The sequence below is a fragment of the Symphalangus syndactylus genome, chromosome 17, assembly GCF_028878055.3.
Source record: "Symphalangus syndactylus isolate Jambi chromosome 17, NHGRI_mSymSyn1-v2.1_pri, whole genome shotgun sequence".
Taxonomy (NCBI): Eukaryota; Metazoa; Chordata; class Mammalia; order Primates; family Hylobatidae; genus Symphalangus; species Symphalangus syndactylus.
In genome coordinates this window covers 86,509,836-86,534,826 of record NC_072439.2, presented here as the reverse complement: position 1 = coordinate 86,534,826, position 24,991 = coordinate 86,509,836, and the positions used below count along the sequence as shown (strand labels likewise).

Below are 24,991 nucleotides of genomic sequence, written 5' to 3'. Positions count from 1 at the left end.
CTGCAGAAGAAGTCAACAGAGGGAATGATGAAACACATTATGGAGAAAAAATCAAACGTCTCTGGTTACCATTGAAATGGGGGGTTGAGTAGGGGTACGGATGGGAGGAGAGGTAAGGGAGAAGTCAAAGAAGAGTACAAGGTTTCCAGCTTCTACAATCAGGTAAAAGGTGACTCTACTCACTGAAATTAGAAAGCAGACAAATGGCAGATAAAGCAGGATGAGGAACTTGGCTTTGCACAAGTTGATTCTGAGTGACAAACATCAGAGAATGATGTCTCACCGTCTCTTTCAGCTGCACCACCTTCTGCCTTACCATTTCCAATCAATGTACTTGAGAGATTAATGTCTACTCACTACCTCGACCCACTCATTACAAGCTCCTACCGACCCTGCTGATGCTATTAGCCAAATCCACTGGCCTGCTTTCTGTTAGCATGTTTTTGTCCTCCAGGCATCATTTAACCCTGCTGACCATTCCCTGTCACCCAGGCCGGTGTGCAGTAGCACAATCACAGCTCACTGCAGCCTCAAATTCCTGGACTCAAGCAATCTTCCACTCCAGCCTCCAAGAAGCTGGGACTACAGGTGCATGCCACCACGCCTGGCTCATTCACTACATCTCAAAGCTTTCTTTTCCTTTAGTTTTCGGTACATCTCTCCTTCCTGGTTCTCCGCTAACTTATGTGTCCTATTAGTCACATGCTAGCTTCTTCTCAGCCCAACCTTTAAATACGATTGTCCCCCAGGATTATATTCTAAGCTCTCTTCTTCTCTTCCTACTTCATGGACTTCCTATTTGAGTAAGCTCATCCATATCTATAGCTTTAAGAACCATGTTATCTAATGACTCCAAAATCTGCGTCTTTAGCATCAACATTTCTCAAGGTTTAGGTCCAAATTTACCAATGCTTTCCAGATATCTCTACACATAGGTCTTCTAAAAAGAGGGTCAGGACTGGCAATAAGACATTATGTTGCTTGAGTGCTATAAAGATTGGGACGATTGCTGTAGGAAAAGGGAAGGAAATAATTCAGAAATAAATACAGCAGCATTAAGATCTTAAACAAGAGAGTCAATCAAAATGCTATTTGATTTTCTTAAAAAGCCTGGGGACATAATTAAAGAAAATGGATCAGATGAATTAAGCCAGGCGTACAGGATAAGTGAAAGAAAAAGTGAAGGGAAAAAAAGAAGTGAAGATGTCAAGACTGAATTTAAAACTACTGCTACACCGTAAAAGTATCAATTATCCCCAAACTGATGTGAAAAAAACTGCACAATCCTTTCAAATTTCAGCTGATTTGTGTGTGTGTGTATATGTGTGTATCTGTGAACTGATAAACTAACTCTAAAACTTACATGAAAATGCAAAAAAAAAACAATAAATAAGGCAATCTTGAAGAATAACATCAAAGCTGGAAGATTTTAAACTACCAGATATCAAGACCTATTATAAAGTTTCAGTCACTAGAATGTGAGATCGAGGCAAGTCTGGACACACCAATGGACTCAGATCCACACATATATGATCACTTGATTTATAACAAAGGTGACACCAGATGAGAATACTCTTTTTAGTACATGGTGCTGGCTCATAGCTCACACTGTCACACCCAAAAAAAATTCCAGATGAACTACAGATCTACATATGAAAGGAACAACAATGAAGGTTTTAGAACAAAATAGGGTAACATCATCATAACCTTGGAATTGGAAAAATTTTCTTAAATAGGACACACAAATGCACGCAAATGGAAAATTTTAATAAGCTGAACTATATTAAGAACTTGTGCTCCTCAAAAGAAACCATTAATAGAGTGAAAAGGTAATGTACAGAAAGAAAGAAGATACAATATGTACATCAAATAAAGGGCTTGTATTAGCATATATAAAGAATTCCTGTAAATCACTTAAAAAATAAAACAACAGAAGTAGGCTAATTATATGAAAAAGCAATTCACCAAACAGATATTCAAATGGTCAAAACCTATGTCAAAGTACCCAATTTCATTAGTCTTTAGGGAAATTCAAATTAAAATCATGATGTGATAGCACTACACATCTGTTAAGAATGAAAGTGAAAAAGACAAAAAAAAAGTTGACAAGGATATAGTAATCAGAAATCTCATACTGTTGCTGGAAGTGTATATCAATACCACCACTTCCAAAAACGGCGCCAATATATACTAAAGCTGAATAGAACTATACTTGATGACCCACTAATTCCCCTCCTAGGTATATGCCCAACAGAAATGTATATAAAGCTGGGCACAGGGGTTCATGCCTGTAATCTCAGCACTTTGGGGGGCCAAGGCAGGCAGATCACCTGAGGTCAGGAGTTCGAGACCAGCCTGGCCAACATAGCAAAACCCCGTCTCTACTGAAAATACAAAAGCTTTGCCACGTGTGGTGGTGCATGCCGGTAATGCCAGCTACTCGGGAGGCTGAGGCACGAGAATCACTTTAACCCAGGAGGAGGAGGTTGCAGTGAGCCCTGATCGCGCCACTGCACTCCAGCCTGGGTGATAGAGTGAGACTCTTGTCTCAAAAAAAAACAAAATGAAAACAGATAAAAACCAGAAATGTGTGTAAGCATGTACATGCCAAAACACATGAGTAAGAAAATTTACAGCAGCACTCTTCATGGTAGTCAGAAATTAGAAACTACACAAATACCTATCAACAGTAAAATGAATAAAGGTATAGTCACAAGGAATTTTACACAGCAATGTGAACAAATCTAAAAACATAATATTAAGGGAAAGAAATCAGAAACAGAAGAGTACACACTACATAATTCCATTTATATAAAGTTCAAAGCAGGCAAACTAATCAATGCTGGTAGAAGTTAGAGTAGTAATTACCCTGGGTTTGGGTACTAAAGGGACACAAGATGAGCTTCTGGGGTACTAGCAATGTTCTGCTGCTTTATCTGGATTCTGGTTACACAGCTTGTTTAGTTTGTTAACATTCACCACACTGTACACTTATGATTTGTGCACCTTCCTCTATGTATGATATACTTCAATGAAAAGTTCAAAAGAAATTTCTGGCTGCACAATCCAATAGCAGGACTGAAGTAAACCTAGGACTATTCTCAGAGACTTGGAGATTAGAAAGGGTCAAAGACTTCGTCTTAATGAGGCCAAAAAACAGTTTCAATGGAAGGGAATAGGGGAAAAAGGTTATAGTTAAAGAATGGAATTTCAAAATTAAAAATCTCAGAAAAAGCATAGTTTCGAAGGATGGCAATACCTAGTAACATTCTTTCATGCCCTAAATTCTGAGATCTAGGATGTCTCAGTAATCTCTAAATTTCTACTTTAAAAAGTATTGGCCAGGTATGGTGGCTCATGCCTGTAATCCCAGAACTTTGGGAGGCCGACGCCAGCAGATCACTTGAGGTCAGGAGTTTGAGACCAGCCTGGCTAACATGGTGAAACCCTGTCTCTACTAAAAATACAAACATTAGCTGGGCGTGGTGGCGGGCACCTGTAATCCCAGCTACTTGGGAGGCTGAGGCACGAGAATCACTTGAGCCTGGGAGGTGGAGGTTGCAGTGAGCCAAGATCGTGCCACTGGACTACAGCCTGGGCGACAGAGTGAGACTCCATCTCAAAACAAACAAACAAAAACAAACAAAAAAACTTGGATGTCCATTTCTTCCCAGTCTCCCTTAAGGTTGATATTAATGAACATTATAGAATATATGCATCCACATATCCTGAGAAAAGGTCTTATTCATGTTTTCTACTTCGGCCCTTTTCATTTTTTCCTTCAGTCATTTTCTTTAGTACTCCCCACAGCCCCCTTATAGTCTTCATAATGGTCTACAATTTGAACTATGTTTTCTTCCACTTACGACTTGCCTGGTTCCCTGGAGGTGTAAAGTCTGGCCAGTTCCCAGCCTCATTTCCCTCTCAAGCACAGAGATAGTCATATTGCACTTTATAACCCCAACATCTAACACCATGACCCAAATACACTAGGCACTCAAACTACTATTGAGGATGATAACAGTGTTATCTTCTTAGTAAACCACTAATGACCATACTTACTGTTACTCATAGATAAGAAAGTTGCTGTGCAGGAGCAGTTTTCCTGCGTTATGAACCACAGCTCATTCAGATGAGCATTATTTTCTTTGCTGATATTACATAATAATTTACAAACAAGGCCTTATACACAGTCCTCTAAGATAATTTTTATTTTATACTTAATGATTGAAATGAGGATGCAATTAAGGCCATTTTAACAAAACTGACTAAAATTAATCTTCTCACCTCTAAATGAAAGATTTCCTCTATATTAGAAAGTAAATAAAGGACATTTCACTGTAACAGAATATTCTTTCATGGACCAGAGCCTTCTTTGTCAAAACTAAAAATGCTTAAGTCTTCACACAGAACATATAGAACATTTCTGAAGTTAAAACATATTCAAAGTTAAAATACACTCAAAGTAACAGCAACATCAAACTGACATAAAACATAGAAATAAAAGCCACACAAGAAAAATAAAAAACATAATTGACAGAGAAAGTAGTTTGCATCCTATAAAGCGTTGCCTACAACCCTCATAGGATAAGCAAAGAAATAATAAAGACAGAGGCCCAACTCATTCGGAGCTTTGGTATATGTGGGCCTTTCTGTCGGGGAACTTTTGGGTCTTTATGTTTTGGAAAACGCAACTGTGGATTTGAAATAGATTTATACATTGCAAGATCTTTCTCAAATTAGAAGCTAAAACCTCCAAGGGAAGTCCCAAGCAAGTTTTTAAAAAATGAAGAAGACTGAGTTGAAGGGTTGTCAGCAGATGCAGGGTACATAAAACAGGCGTGCTTCACCAACCATGCACTCTCACAGAGCCTCTTTAGAAAGCCTTTGATCTCCCAATTCAGAAAAGAATAACACCATTTCAAAACTCTGAAAAACTTCTCATTAGAAATGGTATTCATAAGATAAACTATAAAAGATTAGTTTTCTTCATGTAGAAGAGTGATGAAGCTTATTATAAGGTTGCAAGATGTTCTTTAGTGTCAGAGGACAAGCTATTTGAACATCAGTGGTAGAAAAAACTTAACCATTAGCAACACATAACACAAACCTCAAAAGTGACATAAATTTTGCATTTCAATTCACTTAATAAAATATATTTTAAAGTCTGCCAAGTATTAGGCATTGTTCTGGGCACAGAGACTCCAAAGATGAACAAGAGATGGTTTATGCCCTTGAGAAGCTCACAATCTAGACTACTGCTGTCCAAGAGAACTTTCTGTGATGATGGAAATACTCTTTATCTATGCTGTCCCCTAGCCACATAGTAGCCACTAGCCACACGTGGCTATTGAGCACTTGAAATGTGCCTTGTGCAGCCAAGGAATTAAATTTTTATTTGATTATAATTAATTTAAATTTTAAACTGACACACACGACTAGTGGCTACCCTACTGGATAGTGCGCATCTAGGTGTATGCATATATGATAACTAATCCAAAAAGTATTAAGATTAATGCCACAAAATGACAGTAATCATTAATATTCACTTACCTCATTTAGTATGCTTTCCAGTGTTGGAGGAGTATCAACTTGAGGAATATCAAACTCCTTGTCATCAATCTAAATAAAGAAAAAAAAATAATGCTCACAAAATGATGCCTTTCTGCTTATAATTGTGAGAGGTTTTAGTTGATTAAAACCACCATCAATTAAAAGACAAACTTACCACCAAAAGGATCAACTCAAAAATCCATAGTAGTAAGTCAAAACTACGGAGTGGTTTCCTTTCCTATCTACACATTCATTTACTATCAAGTACATATATGCACTAACTGCACTATCCTGACAGCCCTTTCCAGAACACTTTTTTTTTTTTGAGACAGAGTCTTGCTGTGATGCCCAGGCTGGAGTGCAATGGTGTGATCTCAGCTGACTGCAACCTCCACCTCCCGGGTTCAAGCAATTCTGCCTCAATCCCCCGAGGAGCTAGGAGTACAGGCACGTGCCACCACACACAGCTAATCTTTTTTGTATTTTTAGTAGAGATGGGGTTTCACCATAAGGCCAGACTGGTCTTGGACTCCTGACGTCAAGTGATCCACCCATCTCGGCCTCACAAAGTGCTGGAATCACAGGCGTGAGCCACCACGCCCGGCCTACTTTCCAGAAAACTTCTGTTGAAAGACTTTTGCATCTGCTTTCTTAAACATGACAAAACAACATCTAAGAAAACCCCTAATTTTCTAAGTTTAGACATAAGTCATAAGCAATAAGCAAAAGTCTGACATCACATTTCTTAGTTATTTCATAAATTACGGTGAGAGATAATTAGGTCAAGCAACATGTTGTTATTCTCATACTCACAGAAACCCATTAACATAATATTAAATCAAAGGGAGAAAAAAATGCTGTGCAAGATAAGGAACCTACCACTGGCTCTGTGACTTTGAGAAGTCATTTACATAGCTGCATGCCAGTGTCTTCATCTATACAATGGATTATCAGAGTGTTGTGAGAGTTGTGAAGCTCAAATGACAACATGAATCAAATTGTTTCATAAACTGTAATGGACTATACAAATGAAGAGTAAGGTTATCTCATAAAAATATACACGTGGGAGGCCAAGAAGGGAGAATTGCTTGAGTCCAGGAGTTTGAGACCAGCCTGGGCAACATGGCGAGACTCTCTCTACAAAAAAATTAAAAATTAGGCGGGCGTGGTGACACACACCTGTGGTCCCAGCTACTTGGGAGGCTGAGGTAGGAGGATCACTTGAGCCTAGGAGGTTGAAGCTTCAGTGAGCCATGTTTGCACCACTGTACTCCAATCTAGACAACAGAGTGAGACCCTGTATCCAAACAAACAAACAAAAAAAACTATACACAGACTCCTATTAACCCATGCAAAAATGACAGACTTAAGAGTCTCTGGGTCTAATCAACACTGGTTAAACATTATCACTTGACAGAAATTGAAATTTTTACCAGATCATTTTTGAACTCCAGTTCCTTGTCCAGATCTATGTAAGAGAATTTTGAAAGTGAAGCTTCTAGATTGAAAGACTTATTCAGCTCTTCTTCGCTCATCTTGGCACAGAGGCTCTGTTCCACATTTTCATGGTCTGGTTCATTTTCCATATTTACTTCTAATAACTTCAGTCCATCAAAGCAAGTGTTTTTTTGTTTGTTTGGCCTTAGCTCACAAAGACCTGAATGATTATCTCTTTTCAAAAAAAGGAAAAAACAAAAACAAAACAAAACAGTATCATTTAGATTTCCTCCTTTTCAACTGGACATTCCAAAGACTTACTTGGTCAGATTTCACCTAAACATCTGATTGCAGGCAAACTGAAATTAACAGTGGGGGTACAGGGTATGTTATTAGGAGAGGGTTTCAATGAGAGCATAAAGGAGGAATAGCTAACTTGGGCTCAAGGACTTTGGGAAGTGGCCCGCCACCCAAAGTCATGAAACTGGTGATAGTGATAACTTAATAGGCTCAGCCACTAGACCTGGTACCAACTAGATTTATTTACCTAACAGCATAAGGGTAAATCGGTGCCAAAAGCTGCAATTAATGCCTTCCTTACGTTCCAAACCCCAGAGTAGTGCTCCAGTTCCCCTAGAAATAAGCATATAAACCAGTTTTGTTGTTGGCCTCTGCACAGGGCCACAGACGTCTCTGGGAGCTTAGCAGAAACACTGAGGAAGAACAATTAGCTATTTAATACAACACGAGCAAACCTAAGGGTTCAGATCTACTAAAGGAAACAACAATGACCCCAAGATAAAATAATTCCATAGCCTACCAGAGATTTCTAGAAACAGAGCTAGTCATAGAGAAACATGGACACTTTCAGAGAAAAATGAAATACTAAAGAAAACTAGAAACGTATACAGCTTTTTATTATTTCACAGCTCTAAATGACAGATCGCGCTTATATCAAAAACCACAGATAATTTGGTTTACTTGCAAAACTGTCATTTTTAGAAAGCTAAAATATGCTTAAAACATTTTAGAAAGCTAAAATATACATTAAAACTCAAGTTTAATAATTAAGTTTGCTTTTAAATGATTTTACTTTGTGTTTCAATTAGGCTACAAGTGACCCAACTTTAAAAAGTCCAGTTAGCTTCACCTGTTTAGGATAAAGCAAAAATATGAAAACAGAAACAATGCCCTAATAATAATAATAATAATAGTAAAGATCATTTTGTTTTCTCAACTATATGTTTTTCACAGTACCAAACAACTGGCAAAACTCTCAGTGAAAGTGCAAAGCTCTTTCAAACTACATACTGCCCTTAGTGTGTATAAACACCACTACCACCAACCCTTGCCCTGCAGTGAGCTTCTCTTAGTAAATTAGATTGTGTATGTTAGTAAAGACAGATTGTGCATGTTAGTGAAGGCAGAAAAAAAAGGCTTGCAATTACTGAGCCACTTAATTTCTTTTAAGAAATGGAGTCTCGTAAATTTGTTTGAGTTCATTGTAGATTCTGGATATTAGCCCTTTGTCAGATGAGTAAGTTGCAAAAATTTTCTCCCATTCTATAGGTTGCCTGTTCACTCTGATGGTAGTTTCTTTTGCTGTGCAGAAGCTCTTTAGTTTAATGAGATCCCATTTGTCAATTTTGGCTTTTGTTGCCATTGCTTTTGGTGTTTTAGACATGAAGTCCTTGCCCACGCCTATGTCCTGAATGGTATTGCCTAGGTTTTCTTGTAGGATTTTAATGGTTTTAGGTCTAACATTTAAGTCTTTAATCCATCTTGAATTAATTTTTGTATAAGGTGTAAGGAAGGGATCCAGTTTCAGCTTTCTACATATGGCTAGCCAGTTTTCCCAGCACCATTTATTAAATAGGGAATCCTTTCCCCATTTCTTGTTTTTGTCAGGTTTGTCAAAGATCAGATAGTTGTAGATACGCGGCATCATTTCTGAGGGCTCTGTTCTGTTCCATTGATCTATGTCTCTGTTGTGGTACCAGTACCATGCTGTTTTGGTTACTGTAGCCTTGTAGTATAGTTTGAAGTCAGGTAGCGTGATGCCTCCAGCTTTGTTCTTTTGGCTTAGGATTGACTTGGCGATGCGGGCTCTTTTTTGGTTCCATATGAACTTTAAAGTAGTTTTTTCCAATTCTGTGAAGAAAGTCAATGGTAGCTTGATGGGGATGGCATTGAATCTATAAATTACCTTGGGCAGTATGGCCATTTTCAAGATATTGATTCTTCCAACCCATGAGCATGGAATGTTCTTCCATTTGTTTGTATCCTCTTTTATTTCATTGAGCAGTGGTTTGTAGTTCTCCTTGAAGAGATCCTTCACATCCCTTGTAAGTTGGATTCCTAGGTATTTTATTCTCTTTGAAGCAATTGTGAATGGGAGTTCACTCATGATTTGGCTCTCTGTTTGTCTGTTATTGGTGTACAAGAATGCTTGTGATTTTTGTACATTGATTTTGTATCCTGAGACTTTACTGAAGTTGCTAATCATCAAAAAGTGGGCAAAGGACATGAACAGACACTTCTCAAAAGAAGACATTTATGCAGCCAAAAAACACATGAAGAAATGCTCATCATCACTGGCCATCAGAGAAATGCAAATCAAAACCACAGTGAGATACCATCTCACACCACTTAGAATGGCCATCATTAAAAAATCAGGAAACAACAGGTGCTGGAGAGGATGTGGAGAAATAGGAACACTTTTACACTGTTGGTGGGACTGTAAACTAGTTCAACCATTGTGGAAGTCAGTGTGGCGATTCCTCAGGGATCTAGAACTAGAAATACCATTTGACCCAGCCATCCCATTACTGGGTATATACCCAAAGGACTATAAATCATGCTGCTATAAAGACACATGCACACGTATGTTTATTGCGGCACTATTCACAATAGCAAAGAGTTGGAACCAACCCAAATGTCCAACAACGATAGACTGGATTAAGAAAATGTGGCACATATACACCATGGAATACTATGCAGCCATAAAAAATGATGAGTTCATGTCCTTTGTAGGGACATGGATGAAACTGGAAAACATCATTCTCAGTAAACTATCGCAAGGACAAAAAAACCAAACACCGCATGTTCTCACTCATAGGTGGGAATTGAACAATGAGAACTCATGGACACAGGAAGGGGAACATCACACTCTGGGGACTGTTGTGGGGTTGGGGGAGGGGGGAAGGACAGCATTAGGAGATATACCTAATGCTAAATGATGAGTTAATGGGTGCAGGAAATCAACATGGCACATGGATACATATGTAACAAACCTGCACTTTGTGCACATGTACCCTAAAACCTAAAATATAATAAAAAAAAAAAAGAAATTAAAAAAAAAAGAAATGGAGTCTCACTATATTGTCAACGTGGCCTCCAACTCTTGGGCTCAAGCTATCCTCCAGCCTCAGCCTCCTGAGTAGCTGCGACTACAGGCATGTGCCACCATGCCTGGCTTGAAATAACTAATTTTTTAAAAAGTGAACTGAGATTAGTTGTTTTTAAACAATATGCCAAAAATTCACTGACAATTTTATCTAATGAAGCTCATTATTTTAGTACCTATAATTAATTTCACTTCCTTTGATGTTTCATTTTTATCATATTAAAAGAAATGAATACTTTGTATAAATCATGGACTCATGAAACTGACTTTTCAAGAGCTGAAACCAACCTTTCTAGCTATTACACTATTTGGTATATTACCAAATACAGACTAATTTCTTTCACATGCTACAAAAAAATGGGTTTTCTGTTTATAGGGTTGTGTCCTAATAAAACACACACTATCAAACACATTCCTAAAACACATAACTGAGGCCACTCTTTGCCTGGCAACATTTTAAAGTATCTTTCCAACATCAGGTTCTAAATATAGGGCTCCTTTTGCAATAACCCAAATGCAGTAGCAATACTAATGTTTATATGCATTTCTTCAAAGACCTTGGCTCATGACAAATTACTTTTTAATGAAGTCTTTCAGCTCCTATTTGTACCACTAAGCAAAAATGGTTGCAATTATTTAACAACTATTTACAAATATGTGCAATCTAATTCACGTTCAGTGGTTCCTAAAGATAGTTATTAACTTTTATTCTTATACATTTTTCAAAAATAGTTGGAAAGACCATATAGGAAAATCATATTTAACTGATTTAATAATCTAAAATGTTTCATATTTTATATTTGTCTTTCCAAAATAACTCAGAAAGGAAAACAATTTTTTTCCAGCTCTTTTTATCTCATATCTGGAGTTATTAAGAGGTTCCAAGACCATATAACAATTCAGCATCTGTGAACCCCAGTATCACACTGAAGAAGTGTCAGGTGATCAGGCACTCCCTGAAGACATCATCCCGCCAAGCTACCCTGCCCCGTTTCTGACCTTCATTTCACTGAGCTCCTTTTACCGATGTAATGTGGTGGCAAAGTGGAAAGAACACAAGCCAAAGAGTCTATTAAACTCAGGTCTGCTGTTGTGGCCACTTTTCTTAGAAATGACCAGGAAATAATCACTTCTCCCCACCTCTGACCCTCCAAAAAATAAAATAGAAAAATCAAGTCTGAATCTGGACTTTATGAGTTCCTACCTGTGACCTTGGTTAATTTGTTTACCTTTTCTGAACCTATTTCTATATCATTAAAATGGAATATTGTGGACATTTGTGTTGTTTGCTCAGAACGTGTCTCTTGTTCTGGGAAGGGCTCCTTCAAACCATGTGTTCTTGTAGAGGCTAATGGTCAAAAATCCCTTAGTAAAAGGGATTATGTGACAGCCAGAGTCTTTCACCAGGATTCATTAAAATGGAACTGATGAGGAAGAGGTATTTCCATTGTTCTCTATACAATGAATAATGCGGCTGAGCAGATCCCACACTCCCCACCCGGCTCTCTTCTGCAGAAAAGAAATCACTCACTTGACACACACCTAATTAAACACTAAGCATCTGTGACTGGAGATGTACCTCTATTGATAGAACTTAGGTTCTAGGTACAGGTTCTCTAGCAAGAATGAAACCTATCTAAAAAAAAAAGAAGTAGAGGCCAGGCACAGTGGCTCACACCTGTAATCCTAGCACTTTGGGAGGCCAAGGCGGGTGGATTTCCTGAGCTGAGGAGTTCAAGACCAGCCTGGGCAGCAACATGGTGAAACCCCGTCTCTACTAAAATACAAAAAAAAAAAAAAAATTAGCCAAGCTTGGTGGCGTGTGCCAGTAGTCCCAGCTACTCAGGAGGCTGAGGCAGGAGAACTGCTTGAACCCGGGAGGCAGAGGATGCAATGAGCCAAGTTCGCGCCACTGCACTCCAGCCTGGGCAACAGGGCAAGACTCCATCTCTAAAAAACAAAAAAAAAACAAAGTAGAGAAGAAACTCCTGACATTATTCAAGCCTCAGATTCTAGTCTTCTATGAAGTTAGCTCTGCCCATAGCCTTCTAGCGGTTTGGCTATATAAACCAACATATACTCTTGCAACTTCCCCCTTTTTTTTTTTTTTTTTTGAAACGGAGTCTCGCTCTGTCACCCAGGCTGGAGTGCGGTGGCGCAATCTCGGCTCACTGCAAGCTCCGCCTCCCGGGTTCCCGCCATTCTTCTGCCTCAGCCTCCCGAGTAGCTGGGACTACAGGCACCCGCCACCACGCCCGGCTAATTTTTTGTATTTTTTAGTAGAGACGGGGTTTCACCATGTTAGCCAGGATGGCCTCGATCTCCTGACCTCGTGATCCGCCCGCCTTGGCCTCCCAAAGTGCTGGGATTACAAGCATGAGCCACCGCGCCCGGCCTCAACTTCCCCCTTTCTTTTAGCACTTAAAATTGAGAGTCCTGGCTCTTATGAATGCAACTACCTACTTTGCAGGGCTCCTGTGAGGAACAAATGATATGACTATAAAGCATTTAGAATAATGTCTGGACATAATTTTCAACAGATATTAGCTATTATATTTAAAACCTCAAGATTTTCAAATTTTTCTAAAGTTAAAGATTCTAAAACCAAATCCAGTCTTTTTGTAAAGGTCTAGCCAGTGCTAAGCATATCAGAATGATATCCTGGCTATCACAGCAGTTCTTCATGAGCTGAATGGTAGGGGTTTTGTCTAAGACTAGTACAGCTCCCACCAAAGCAACAAAGACACTTAATAAAAACTTCAATTATAATAGAAGTGTCTTATTGTTACTAACTCATTCTAAACTCATGTTTTGGATTTTTTTAACATCAACATTGGTCTACCCTTTATTAGTGAAGGCAACTACGTCCCCTTCCCAAGTTCCTCTTTTGTCACTTACCAGCAGTTACTCTTTTCTTCATTTTAGTCAGTAAGTTTTTCCAACTCAAATAGACCTGATGAATCAAAAGGTCCTCATGCTCAAATTTTTTTAAAAGGAGAGTTCACGGCCAGGCACGGTGGCTCACGCCTGTAATCCCAGCACTTTGGGAGGCCGAGACGGGCGGATCACGAGGTCAGGAGATTGAGACCATCCTGGCTAACACGGTGAAACCCTGTCTCTACTAAAAATACAAAAAATGAGCCGGGCATGGTGGCAGGCGCCTGTAGTCCCAGCTACTCGGGAGGCTGAGGCAGGAGAATGGCGTGAACCTGGGAGGCGGAGCTTGCAGTGAGCTGAGGTCGCGCCACTGCACTCCAGCCTGGGCGACAGAGCGAGACTCCGTCTCAAAAAAAAAAAAAAAAGGAGAGTTCACACAAGCAGCTTCTGTGAATTTTTCAGAAAGTACCTGAGCTGGAATCCACCTGTGGTAGGCAGTATGAGGGTATCCAACAATGCCAGTCCTAATTCCCAGAAACTATGAATATGTTACTTGATATGGCAAAAGGGATTTTGCAGGTTAAATTAAGACCTTGACAGGAAGGTTATTCCGGATGATTTGGGTGGGTCCAATGTAATCACAAAGGTCCTTGAAAGTGGAAGAGGCAGAAAAGAATGCCAGAGAAAGAGATGTGACACGAGAAGTAGAATCAGAGAGACACCATGTCATAGGCGTTGAAGATGGAGAACGGGGCTTAGGAGCCAAGGATGCAGGCAGCCTCTAGAAGCTGTGAAAGACAAGGAAACAGATGGTCTCCTAGAGCCTCCAGAAGGACTGAAGTCTTGTCTTGACCTCTTAATTTTAGTGAGATTGGGGTCAGACTTGTGAAGTACTGAACTGTAAAATAAATCTGCATTGTTTTATACCACTAACTTTACGGTAATTTATGGCAACAATAGGAAATGAATAGACAGTTGATCCTTGAACAACACAGGTTTGAACTTCAAGGGTCCACTTACAGGTGGGTTTTCTTCCGCCTCTTCCACCCAAGACAGTGAGACTAACCCCTCCTCCTCCTCCTCAGCCTACTCAACGTTTAGACAAGGATGAAGGCCTTTATAATGATCCACTTCCATGTAATGAAAAGCAAGTATATTTCCTCTTCCTTAGAATCTTAATATCTTCTTTTCTCTAGCTTACTTTATTGTAACTAAATACAAATAGCACACAAAATGTGTGTTAAACGACTGTTAATGTTATCAGTAAGGCTTCTGGTCAACAGTAGGTAATAGAGGTAAAGTTTCTAGGGAGTCACAAGTTGTACTCGGATTTTCCACTGGTTGAGGGGGCAGTACCCTTAACCCCTGCATTGTTCAAGGGTCAACTGTACTAATAAATATAAGTTAATTTGTTTCTGGTCACATATCCAACATTCTGAAATATTAACCCTTCCCTTGTGGGTTGGTGTTGCCCATGTGTTTATTAAGCAGGCCCTTCATTCCAATACATGCACCAATGATGAAATGCTTAATATATGATGCTTAATATTTCACACTTGATACTGATCCTGCTTCAGCTATCCCTTAAATGTTATCCCAGTAAAAGGCTGATAATGAACCACTCATAAATTCCTGTTGGGATACAATTCTACAACTAGTTCTTCACCCAACCATCGTGTGAGCTAGTGTTTTTATAGTTCTTAAGGGGATGCCATACCAGACAGTACTTGCACATAACAAAACAGGCTACGTGATTTCTTAGTCTCTCTTAGAATGAAATCAGATTAATCTGATAGGAAATATATGTCATGGAATCATAATGACGCAGTATGCTGTCCTATTCTGAGTGCTGATAAACGAGTATTGTAATAGTTCAGACATAAGATTATCTGACATCTTGATAATTGTTATTTCCTCTTAATTGTTGTTCTCAACCAATTAATGATTCAAGGACCATTAAAAAAAAGATATGTGCCATATAAACAGCAATGACTTAATTATGACACTGGCTAACTGAATAAGAATTCTAGAATGTGTGACCTGTATTAGGCCAAGTTAAACTTGCATCAGTTTTTTTTAAGAGATAGGATCTTGCTATGTCGCCCAGGTTAGCCTTAAACTCCTGGCCTCAAGTGATCCTCCTACTTCACATCTCCCAAGTAGCTGCAACTACCAGCCTGTGCCACCATGCCTGGCTTTTCACCAGTTTTCACCTTGGCAAACATTTATTCCTAACTGTTCTCAAGCTCCACGATCCTGTTTAATCCTGACATTCTTTTCCTCCTAAAAGTGTCATATGAGATACTTTTTCACATTACAATGAAATAGAATCGTTTTTATTTACTATATAATGCTAGAAAAAAATCACAAAATCATGATATAGTAACAACATTACAAGTAAATTTTATTTTTGGCCTTCCCAATCCAAGTATTTCTCTTCATTCCTTTGTTTTGTTTTGTGGTTTGTTTTGTAAAGGGAAAAATAAAATGCAATGGTGGATTAACTTCTATTAGTTTTCTATTACCTTCTGGCAAATGGACTTTTTTGTTTTGTTTTGTTTTTGAGACAGGGTCCCCCTCTGTCACCCAGGCTGAAGTGCAGTGGCATGAGCTCGGCTCATTACAACCTCTGCCTCCCAGGCTCAAGCAATCCTCCCACTTCAGCCTCCCAAGTGGCTGGGTCTACAGGCGCACACCACCATGCCCAGCTAATTTTTTGAATTTTTCATAGAGATGATGTTGGCCAGGCTGGTCTCAAACTCCTGGGCTCAAGCCATCTGCCCGCCTTAGCCTCCCAAAGTGCTGGGATTACAGGTGTAAGCCACCGTGCCCAGCACAAGTGGACTTATTTTTAACAGATTCCCAATGCCTCCAGGATAAAATCCCAAATTCTAAGCCTGTGACTCCAGATATCACACGAGTTGATCCTTCTGCCTCCTTCTCTTACAATTGAATTTATTATTTTTGCACTAAAAGTCCTTCATGAATAGCTTCCACTTTCCCTCCATGTCTGCTCAAGCTGATTCACCTTCCCTTTCCTTTTCTTTTTCTCTACATTTATCTAACTTCCTTTCTTCCTTCTGGACACTGTTCAAACTGGATCTGCCTATGACCTCTTCCTTCCCTAACCGTCCTCTGAATTCAGAAAACATGTCTTCTTTTAAAACAGTGGCTTGGCTCTTTCCTCATGCTGATTCATTAGTTAATTTACCACGTGACTATCTTTTCTCCCCAGCTATATAATAAAAATGGGGCCATGCTCTTTTGAATATTCCACATCACTGGGCTTACTGGCTTGCACAGCTAGGTAGACATTCAAAAAATGTTTGATTAACATAGGAACTAGGAGACAGGAATAACATCTGTGTTGCAAATTAAATCTATCAGTGTTATTATTTGTCATTGTTAAGCTCCAGAGGATATTATTTGACTCACAGCATATAGGAATCTATACCATAATAAGTAAGCCAAGCTATAATTGAATACTACTTATATGTAGTCAAGCTTGTCAACCACTGCAGGTCATATTTATCAACTATCAGCTAAAACTTTGCTTCCTTAGAAAGGCCTTTTTTTGCCCTGCTCAACTAGGCTATGTTCCCTGTTAGTATGCACCCATAACATCGTTCTCCTCTTTTACTACACTTAACCACATTGTAATCATTTCCTCATTGTCTAAACCACCACTCCTTGCCCCAGTTAGAATGCAGGTTCCATGAGAGAGCAAAGACCAGATCTGCCTTGTTCACCATTCTATTCCCTGTGCCCATATGACACAGCAGCTGATCAACCCACCCATCTACCCACCCACCCATCCCTCCCTCCCTAGGTAAATACCCAAGCAAGATGCATCACTGGCTTCCAGAATCTCAAATAGCAGTTCTGGTCATGTAATATAAAGAATGGTTAGTTACACTACTCCAAAACGCCTCCATCTGTGCAAGTTCCATTCTTTGCATCTAGGAGAGGTATTTTTAAATCATTGAGCTCATTTATAACATGATGCAAATCCCACAATCTCGGATGTTTTATGTTCTTTTACATTAATTCAGCTTAGAGGCCAAGATGAATACAGTGGAAAGGTACCATACTTCCATTCAATTTACAGGATTTCATCTATTATCTTCAGCAACGGGAAGGAAAGAAAAAGAAATGATTCACATAGAGCCAGAGACTCTATTGCTTCTCGGCCTTTTGGCTAAGATCAAGTGAGCCAGAGACTCTGCATACCTCCACTCAATAACTTCTTGCTTCACAGTGAGCACAGAATAGGAGATGGTCAGCTGCTGTTCTATGTCTCAGTTCTCACATGCCTCACACCCAAGCAATTCACGTCACCTGTGCTCAAAATAACAAACGCCATGCAGTTCCAACATGAAAAACAAGATCTGGCTGTACTGGGCTTCCTGAGAGACCCACCGCTTGTCAGTCTCTGATATGACTCCCTCTTGGGGTACTTTGAGGGTACTCAATTTTCACCTCATTCATGGCCTTTAGATACAGACCCTATTTAGAGCGACATTACTATATACTGGGATGGGCTGCTTTACTTGACCCTGGAATTTCTTTCCAAGAAGGCACATTTAGGTAATTGTAGCTCACAGTGCCAGAACTGCCACAACGAAAAAGCCCAACCCGCTGTTTCTCTTTCTGTTCTGTTGGTGAATGTCTAAATGAGGAGAGTGATCATAAGTACATACAGATTAAAAAACGTTAAAAAGAAAAGGGGAAGGAACAGTGCCTAAGACCTTCCTGTATACAGTGCTAAGTTACTGCTATGAATTGTCAGACACAATCAGCTCCAGTCTAGAAAAGAAAAATCTAATCCCCTATCACAATATACAAAATAATAATATGAACTAAGTCTACAAATATCTAGATAATGTACAAATTCTAACTTTATTGATCAGTTTTACATTAAAATGTGTATGAGGTAGTAAGTGAAATAAATAACAGAGAAAAATGATCACTTCCAGCTTCTATAATACTGTCTCCACTATCCTGAGAATCTCTCTTCTCAGACCCACTTCAGCTCCAAAGAACTCCTCCTAAAAAGCACAAGGGCCTTGTGTAGGCTGAAATATACTCCCTTTTCTTCTTCGCATAACTGATACAGGTAAATTCTTGTAAGGCAAATGCACAAAAAACAGGATTCCACTTAGGTAAAGGCTGAGTAGATGATGGCCTTCTTTATTAACTTGCAATTAACTGTCATCTCAATTTCTCTTGGTTAGGTGTGAAGAAGGATATAGAGTCATGAGAGATTTATTCTTTTTTTTTTTTTTTAAGAGCAAGAAGTAAGCTGAATTGCAACGGAAAAAACAAAGGTTAAAACACCCCAGTGCCATTGCCATCTTTCCTGGAGGGCAACTGCTTCTCCTCCATTCCAACCATGTGATTTTGGTGTTGCTGCCAATCAAGTACCCTATCTGCCTAGCTAGGGGAGCAGAAGAGTAGGCACATCACATTCTTGTGTCCTATGTGGCCAATCAAGGTACTTCTGGAATTTCTCTGTATTCTGGGGTGCTTAATCTTGGATGGCATAACACAAGAGTCATCTGCAGTCACATCTTTTATGCATTTATATACAGTCATGTGCCCCAAAAAGACATTTTGGGTCAATGACAGACCACATATACAACCATGGTCCCCTAAGATTACACATAATGGAGCTGAAAAATTCCTGTAGCCCAGTGATGTCATAGCTGTTGTAATGCAATACATTACTCATCTGCCTGTGGTGATGCCTGTGTAAACAAACCTACTGCACTGCCAGCAGTATAAAAGCTAAGCACATACAATTATGTGCAGTACATAATACTTGATAATAAACTATGTGCCGGTTTATGTATTTGCTATCCTATACTTTTTATCATTAGAGTGTATTCATCTACTTATTTAAAAATTAAAAAATTAGCTGTAAAACAGTTTCAGGCAGGTCCTTCAGGAGGTATTCCAGAAGGCACTGTTATCATAAGAGATGACAGTTCCCTATGTGTTACTGCCTCTGAAGACATTCCAGCGGGATCTTCCTGACTCTGTGTAGGCCTAGGGTAATGTGTGTGTTTGCGTCTCAGTTTTTAAAGATTAAAAATTTTTTAAATAGAAAAAAGCTAACAGAATAAGGATATAAAGAAAGTATTTTTGTACAGCTAATTGTACAATGTGTTTGTATTTTAAGCTAAGTTTTATCACGAAGAAGTCAAAAACTTTTTTAAAAGTTTGTAACATAAAAGTTACATTACAGTAAGCTAAGGTTAATTTATTATTGGAGAAAGAAAAAAATTTTTAATAAATTTAGTGCAGCCTAAGTGTACAGTGTTCAAAGCCTACAGTAGTGTACAGTAATGTCCTAGGCCTTCACATTCACACACCACTCACTCACTGCCTCACCCACAGCAACTTCCAGTCCTACAAACTCCATCCATGGTAAGTGCCCCATACAGGTGCACATTTTTTAATCTTTTAAACTGTATTTTTACTGTACCTTTTCTATGTTTAGATACACAAATACTTGGCCACTGTGTTACAACCACCTACAGTATTCAGTACAGTAACATGCTGTGCTGGTTTATAGCCTAGGAGCGACAGGCCAACCCACATAGTCTGGGTGTGTAGTAGGCTATACCATCTAGGTTTGTATAAGTACACTATGATGCTTGCACAACGACAAAATTTGCCTAACTACACATTTCTCAGAACGTATCCCCTAATTGTCCCATGACTGTAACAGGACAGAATGAGGCTTGCATTACAGTTGCAGAAGAGATAGGGAACTGGGGGTTACTGGTCCTTTGCAGAAAGGGAGAGATACACAAGCACTCCATCACTGGAGTCACTGGATTTAGTGATACCCCAGCCCCTTCCAGGTTTGGAGCCAATAAATCCCTTTTAGCTTACGCCCATTTGAATTTTCTGGGGTCAATGTCAATGTCAATGGAACAGTGAGATACAGCTAAGAATCACCAACATGTCCCAATATTCTGGAAGACAGAAAACATCCATCTGCTGACAATGGTCCAGATACGAAGAAAATATATTAAATATAAAGAAAAAATCAACATATTACTCTGTTAGAGCTCTGGAAAGAATTTTCTCACATATGCCTCTTTGACCATATAAAGCCCAGTAGTTCAACGAATTTTTTTTCCATGTATCTTTATTGCATACTCTATGGAACAGGCCAGCTATTGCCAGAGGGGAGCCTTCTTTAAATAAGCAGGGCCCCTCCACTTCTTAGATTCTATTGCCAGAGGATTCAATATCTACTCTGTGCTTAAATTTCACCATGAGCAAACCCATGTCTTACACAAACATATGCAGATTCTCCATCCACATTTGTATTAGATATACCTCAAACCCACACAGGCAGACATAGGCATACACAGACAATTAACATGTAATTATCTCCCAAACGCAGACATTTGGAATAAAGTTTAGCACCACAAGCTAACATCCATGCTTGTTTTGCTTGGGTTTTGGGGCTTTTCAGTAGGGGAAAGTAGAGTATGGTAGAGGGTGGATGGTGCAGAGGACAGAAGCCTTCCTATTCATTCTAACAAGAATCTAGGAAGTGGAGGGGGCCTGCTTATTTAAAGAAGGCTCCCCAGCTAGCTATTCCTGATAACCCACGGCCATGGAACCTCTCACCGATCCTACCTCCTGCCACCCTATTCTTCTGTGAAGCACCCCCATTTTGTACACCCAGACACTCTGAGCAACTGTTTCCCTCCTTCCCCAGGTGCCAAGCACGAAGAACTGACCAAGGCACAGGAGTAGCCTCGAACTTCAGAGGCCCACCTTTCACCCTGCTGCCCTCACTCTGGTGCACAACTTGCACGTGGAGACAAACTGGAACCAGCCTCACAGGGTGCGCACCGATCCTAAGAGGTGGACACCCCATCTAAGCCTCAGGCTCAGGCACCCTGATAGCAGTCCCTGGAGGATAAAGGGGTCCACACCTGTTTCCCAGGCCCGACAGACGGGCTACACACCTGTTCCGCCCGGGAGTGGGGAGGGGCATGACACCCGCCACCTAGGCTCACAGTCAGGGAAGCGGGCGCGCCAGTCCATCAGCCTAATTGTCGCACGACTGTAACAGGACAGAATGAGGCTTGCAATTATAGTCGCAAAGGAGATAGGGAACTGAGGGGTTACTGGTCCTTTGCAGAAAGGGAGAGATACACAAATACATCACTGGAGTCACTGGATTTAGTGATACCCCAGCTCCTTCCAGGTTTGGAGCCAATAAATCCCTTTTTACTTAAGCCCATTTGAATTTTCACATTCATTTGGAACCAGTAAGTGGAAATTGCCCGACCCAGTTCCGGGCCAACGTACGACACGCCCCTCCACTCGAGAATCAACCCCGCCCGGCCTGTGGCTCGGGTCCGGTTAGCCCGTCAGGGGCTGCCCTGTTCGCTCCCCGAAGTCGCGCCGCTGTCGCGCGGGGAGGAGGCGCCGAGGCTCAGAGACCTGTCGCGCGCTCTCCTCCTACCCTGAATACGGCCCCTCAATCCTGTCTCCTCCCCACGGGCGCGCTCTCTGGAAACTCGTTACCTGAGCTTGCTGCCATTGCGGCCCTGGACCGCCGGCCCACGTGACCGCACCCCCTGCTCTAGCCTCACGCACGCGCACTACCTACCACTACGGGCAGCGCTTCCGCTTTCCTCCTCTCACTGCTCCCCCTCCTGGGCGGTCCGCGCCTCTTCACCACGCCCCTATTTAAAGGGCCAGAGATACACTGTCTTCCCCCACGGAAAAAATGGGTGATTCACATCTTGAGGACCAAGAGAATGGAAACGTGGAAAGAGTAGCGCAGACAAATAAATAGCAGTCCTTGAGGTGAGAGGAGAAAGCTCCTCCTTTAAGAAAGTGAACTTACTTGCAGCCAGCCCAGAAAGGAAGTTGATTCCCTGCCTTTTGGAGTTTGCAACCAGTAAATTCTTTTTAACTTTTTTTTTTTAAAGATGAACTCAGAATTGCCAATTAATTTTGTCAAATAAGGACAATAGGCACACACATACTAAAATACCAACTATTATCTTCTAATACATCGTCAGTATTGCTCCCCAAAAGACATCTTAACACCAAAAATATAGGAGAAACATAGTCTCAAATAAAGGAAACATCTGAAAAATGAACAAAAACGTGTGCTTATTTCTCTTATCGCTCCTGAAGAAAGGTGAAAGCTTTCAGAACAGACTGGTTTGTAGAGTCATCACTGTAGGTAACATTAGCCCCAGGACACAGATTTTAGGCCTGCTGGGAGCTATGGTCAAGAAAATAGGAGGAAGAACACCAGAAGATACTCTTGGAAGGAGATACAGAAAATATTCGGTTGGGCAGACATTTTTGAGCATCAGCTAGGTTCACTAGAGTTCTGGGCCTTCAGAAGACCCAAAGGTGTTGCCCTGCCCGCCAGGTATTTATTTCTAAGAATTCAGTGCACAGACTTAACAAAATACAAGGCAGTCTGTTTTGAGTAATATAAAGAAAGACATTGAACCACCATTTTCGGATCACAGACAGGGGGAAAGGTTGAAACATTCAAGGAAGGATGTGGTATCTTGTCAGGTCCTTGAAGGATTTCAGTAGCAGAGAGCAGGGAGAATGCCTAGCTGAGGGAAGGGTGGGATCAAAGGCAGTACAAAGCAAGTTAGGGAACTAGTTATTGGCCTAATGTAGCCGTGGTGTGGACAGTGGCTTTCAACCTTCTTTTAATCATCCCTCACAGTAAGAAATACATTTCAGGCCAGGCGCGGTGACTCACGCCTGCGATCCCAGCACTTTGGGAGGCTGAGGCGGGTGGTGAGGAGTTCGAGACCAGCCTGACCAACATGGAGAAACCCTGTCTCTACTAAAAATACAAAAATTAGCCAGGTGTGGTGGCATGCACCTGTGGTCGCAGCTAGTTGGGAGGCTGAGGCAGGAGAATTGCTTGAACCCGGAGGCAGAGGTTGCAGTGAGCCAAAATTGTGCCATTGCACTCCAGCCTGGATAACAGAGCGAGACTCTGTCTCAAAAAAAAAAAAAAAGAGAGAGAGATACATTTCAGCCATGGCCTAGTATAAAAATACACACAGTATGCGCATATGTGTGAGCATTATAGATGGATGGATAGATAGATAGATAGATAGATAGATAGATAGATAGATAGATAGATATGCTGAGACAGTAATTGCCCTTAGAATGTACAACTTGGTATTTTCTATTCTATTCTCTTTTTTTAAGTGCTGGTTACTGAATTCATTTCAGTACTCAGTGATGCAGAGCAACCCATAGTTTGAAGACACTGGTGGAGTGTATATTAGAGATGTGGTGGGCTATGAGGCTGGAAAGGCTGGGACCAGATCCAGGAAGACATTGCACGCTAAGCTGGGGCATTCTGCTCTTCTGGTAAGAGTCTCCAGAGGAACTTGAGCAGAGGAGTGGCAAGATGATAGCTGTGCTTTAGAAGGCTGGAAACCGGTCTTTGGTTCTGAATATCACATTTTTCTAGAAAAGCTATTAAACTAGAGACTGTCTACAGAAGGATAAGCAAGCTGGTGAGACCAGAAAGCCTGTGTGACAGAGAACTTTTGAAAGTATCCAGAGGAAAAGAAATTAGCAGAAGTAGGGGAGAGCAGGGTCATAGGGGCGAGCAGTGGAAAGGTAGCTATTAGGTTGGTACACAAGTAATTGCGGTTTTTGCCATGACTTTAAAAAACTGACCCTTTTGAAATATCTCTGCAACACTCATAGACTTATTCTGAATAGCTGTAGAAAGAAAGCAAGCCTACGACCTGTGTATGGACGTTGCAGAGAAGCAGATTTCAACTTATAATAAAGAATATTTTAGGATAGTCCAGACTGGCTCTGAGACCTCTCCAAAGTAACAGCCCTTTTATGTACCTCTGTTCACAGCAGGAAATAATGTCAAATGCTATCCTTTCCAGGGCTGTTTGCCTTAATAATAATAATTTAAAAAAAGTGTGCTTATTATAGAAAACTTGGAAAATTCAGGAAATATTTTTAAATAAAGCAGAAATTACATCCCAGAAAAAGGCACTTATAGTTTTGGCTTATCCGTTGTATCTTTTTCTTTGTATATTTACATTTTTGACATGATAGGACTGCATAGAATATTTAGTTGTGTATTCTATAGATTTATAGGATATATAGTTAATAGCCCATCCTCTTTTTTTCACTATTATATCTTGAGCACTATCCACCATCACTAAAATAGTTCACAAATATTGTCACGGCTACATAATTATTAATGATACAGTTTCATGTATTTCTTTATTCCACTATTTTTGGACATATACAGGAGTTCCTATTTTTTACTGCTAACAAGAACATTGCCGTGAATATCCTTATACATAAATCTTTGCCCACATTTTAAAATTATTTCCTTCCTTAGGCTAGCAACCTGTAAGTGGAATTGCTGATTCAAAGGCTTTGAAAGCTCTTAAGTCTGCGAATACCCGTGGTCAAACTGCCTTCCAGAAATGTCAGGCCAGTTTTGATTCTCACCAGAAGCTCTCAATGGTGCCCATTGCACGTACCCCCACCGGCATTTATTTTATCTTAAAAAAAAAAAAAAAAAGATTTGCCAATATGATAGATGAAATGGTCTCTCATTTTAACCTGTATGGAATTACTATTGGAGTGGAATATCTGTATAAATTTATCAGCCCTTTATAGTTATTCTGGGAATGCAGTTTCACTGCTGGA

General features: G+C 40.2%; 1 protein-coding gene across 6 annotated transcripts in view; it reads right to left on the bottom strand.

Moving 5' to 3' along the window:
• Window positions 1-21,936, bottom strand: part of VPS8 (VPS8 subunit of CORVET complex) — a 237,310-nt gene extending 215,374 nt beyond the window's left edge. The window contains exons 1-3 of one of the 6 annotated variants that reach the window (XM_063621917.1): window positions 21,833-21,936; window positions 6,987-7,224; window positions 5,554-5,622 (exon numbers count right to left, since the gene is read on the bottom strand). In XM_063621917.1, coding sequence (XP_063477987.1) covers window positions 5,554-5,622; window positions 6,987-7,139 — 222 coding nt within the window. In that variant the 5' untranslated portion in view covers window positions 7,140-7,224; window positions 21,833-21,936. Of the gene's footprint in view, window positions 1-5,553; window positions 5,623-6,986; window positions 7,225-7,537; window positions 7,625-21,832 lie in introns of those variants that run through there. The other 5 variants (XM_063621919.1, XM_063621915.1, XM_063621918.1 and 2 more) reach the window with 5 other exon arrangements.
• Window positions 21,937-24,991: the final 3,055 nt, after the last annotated feature.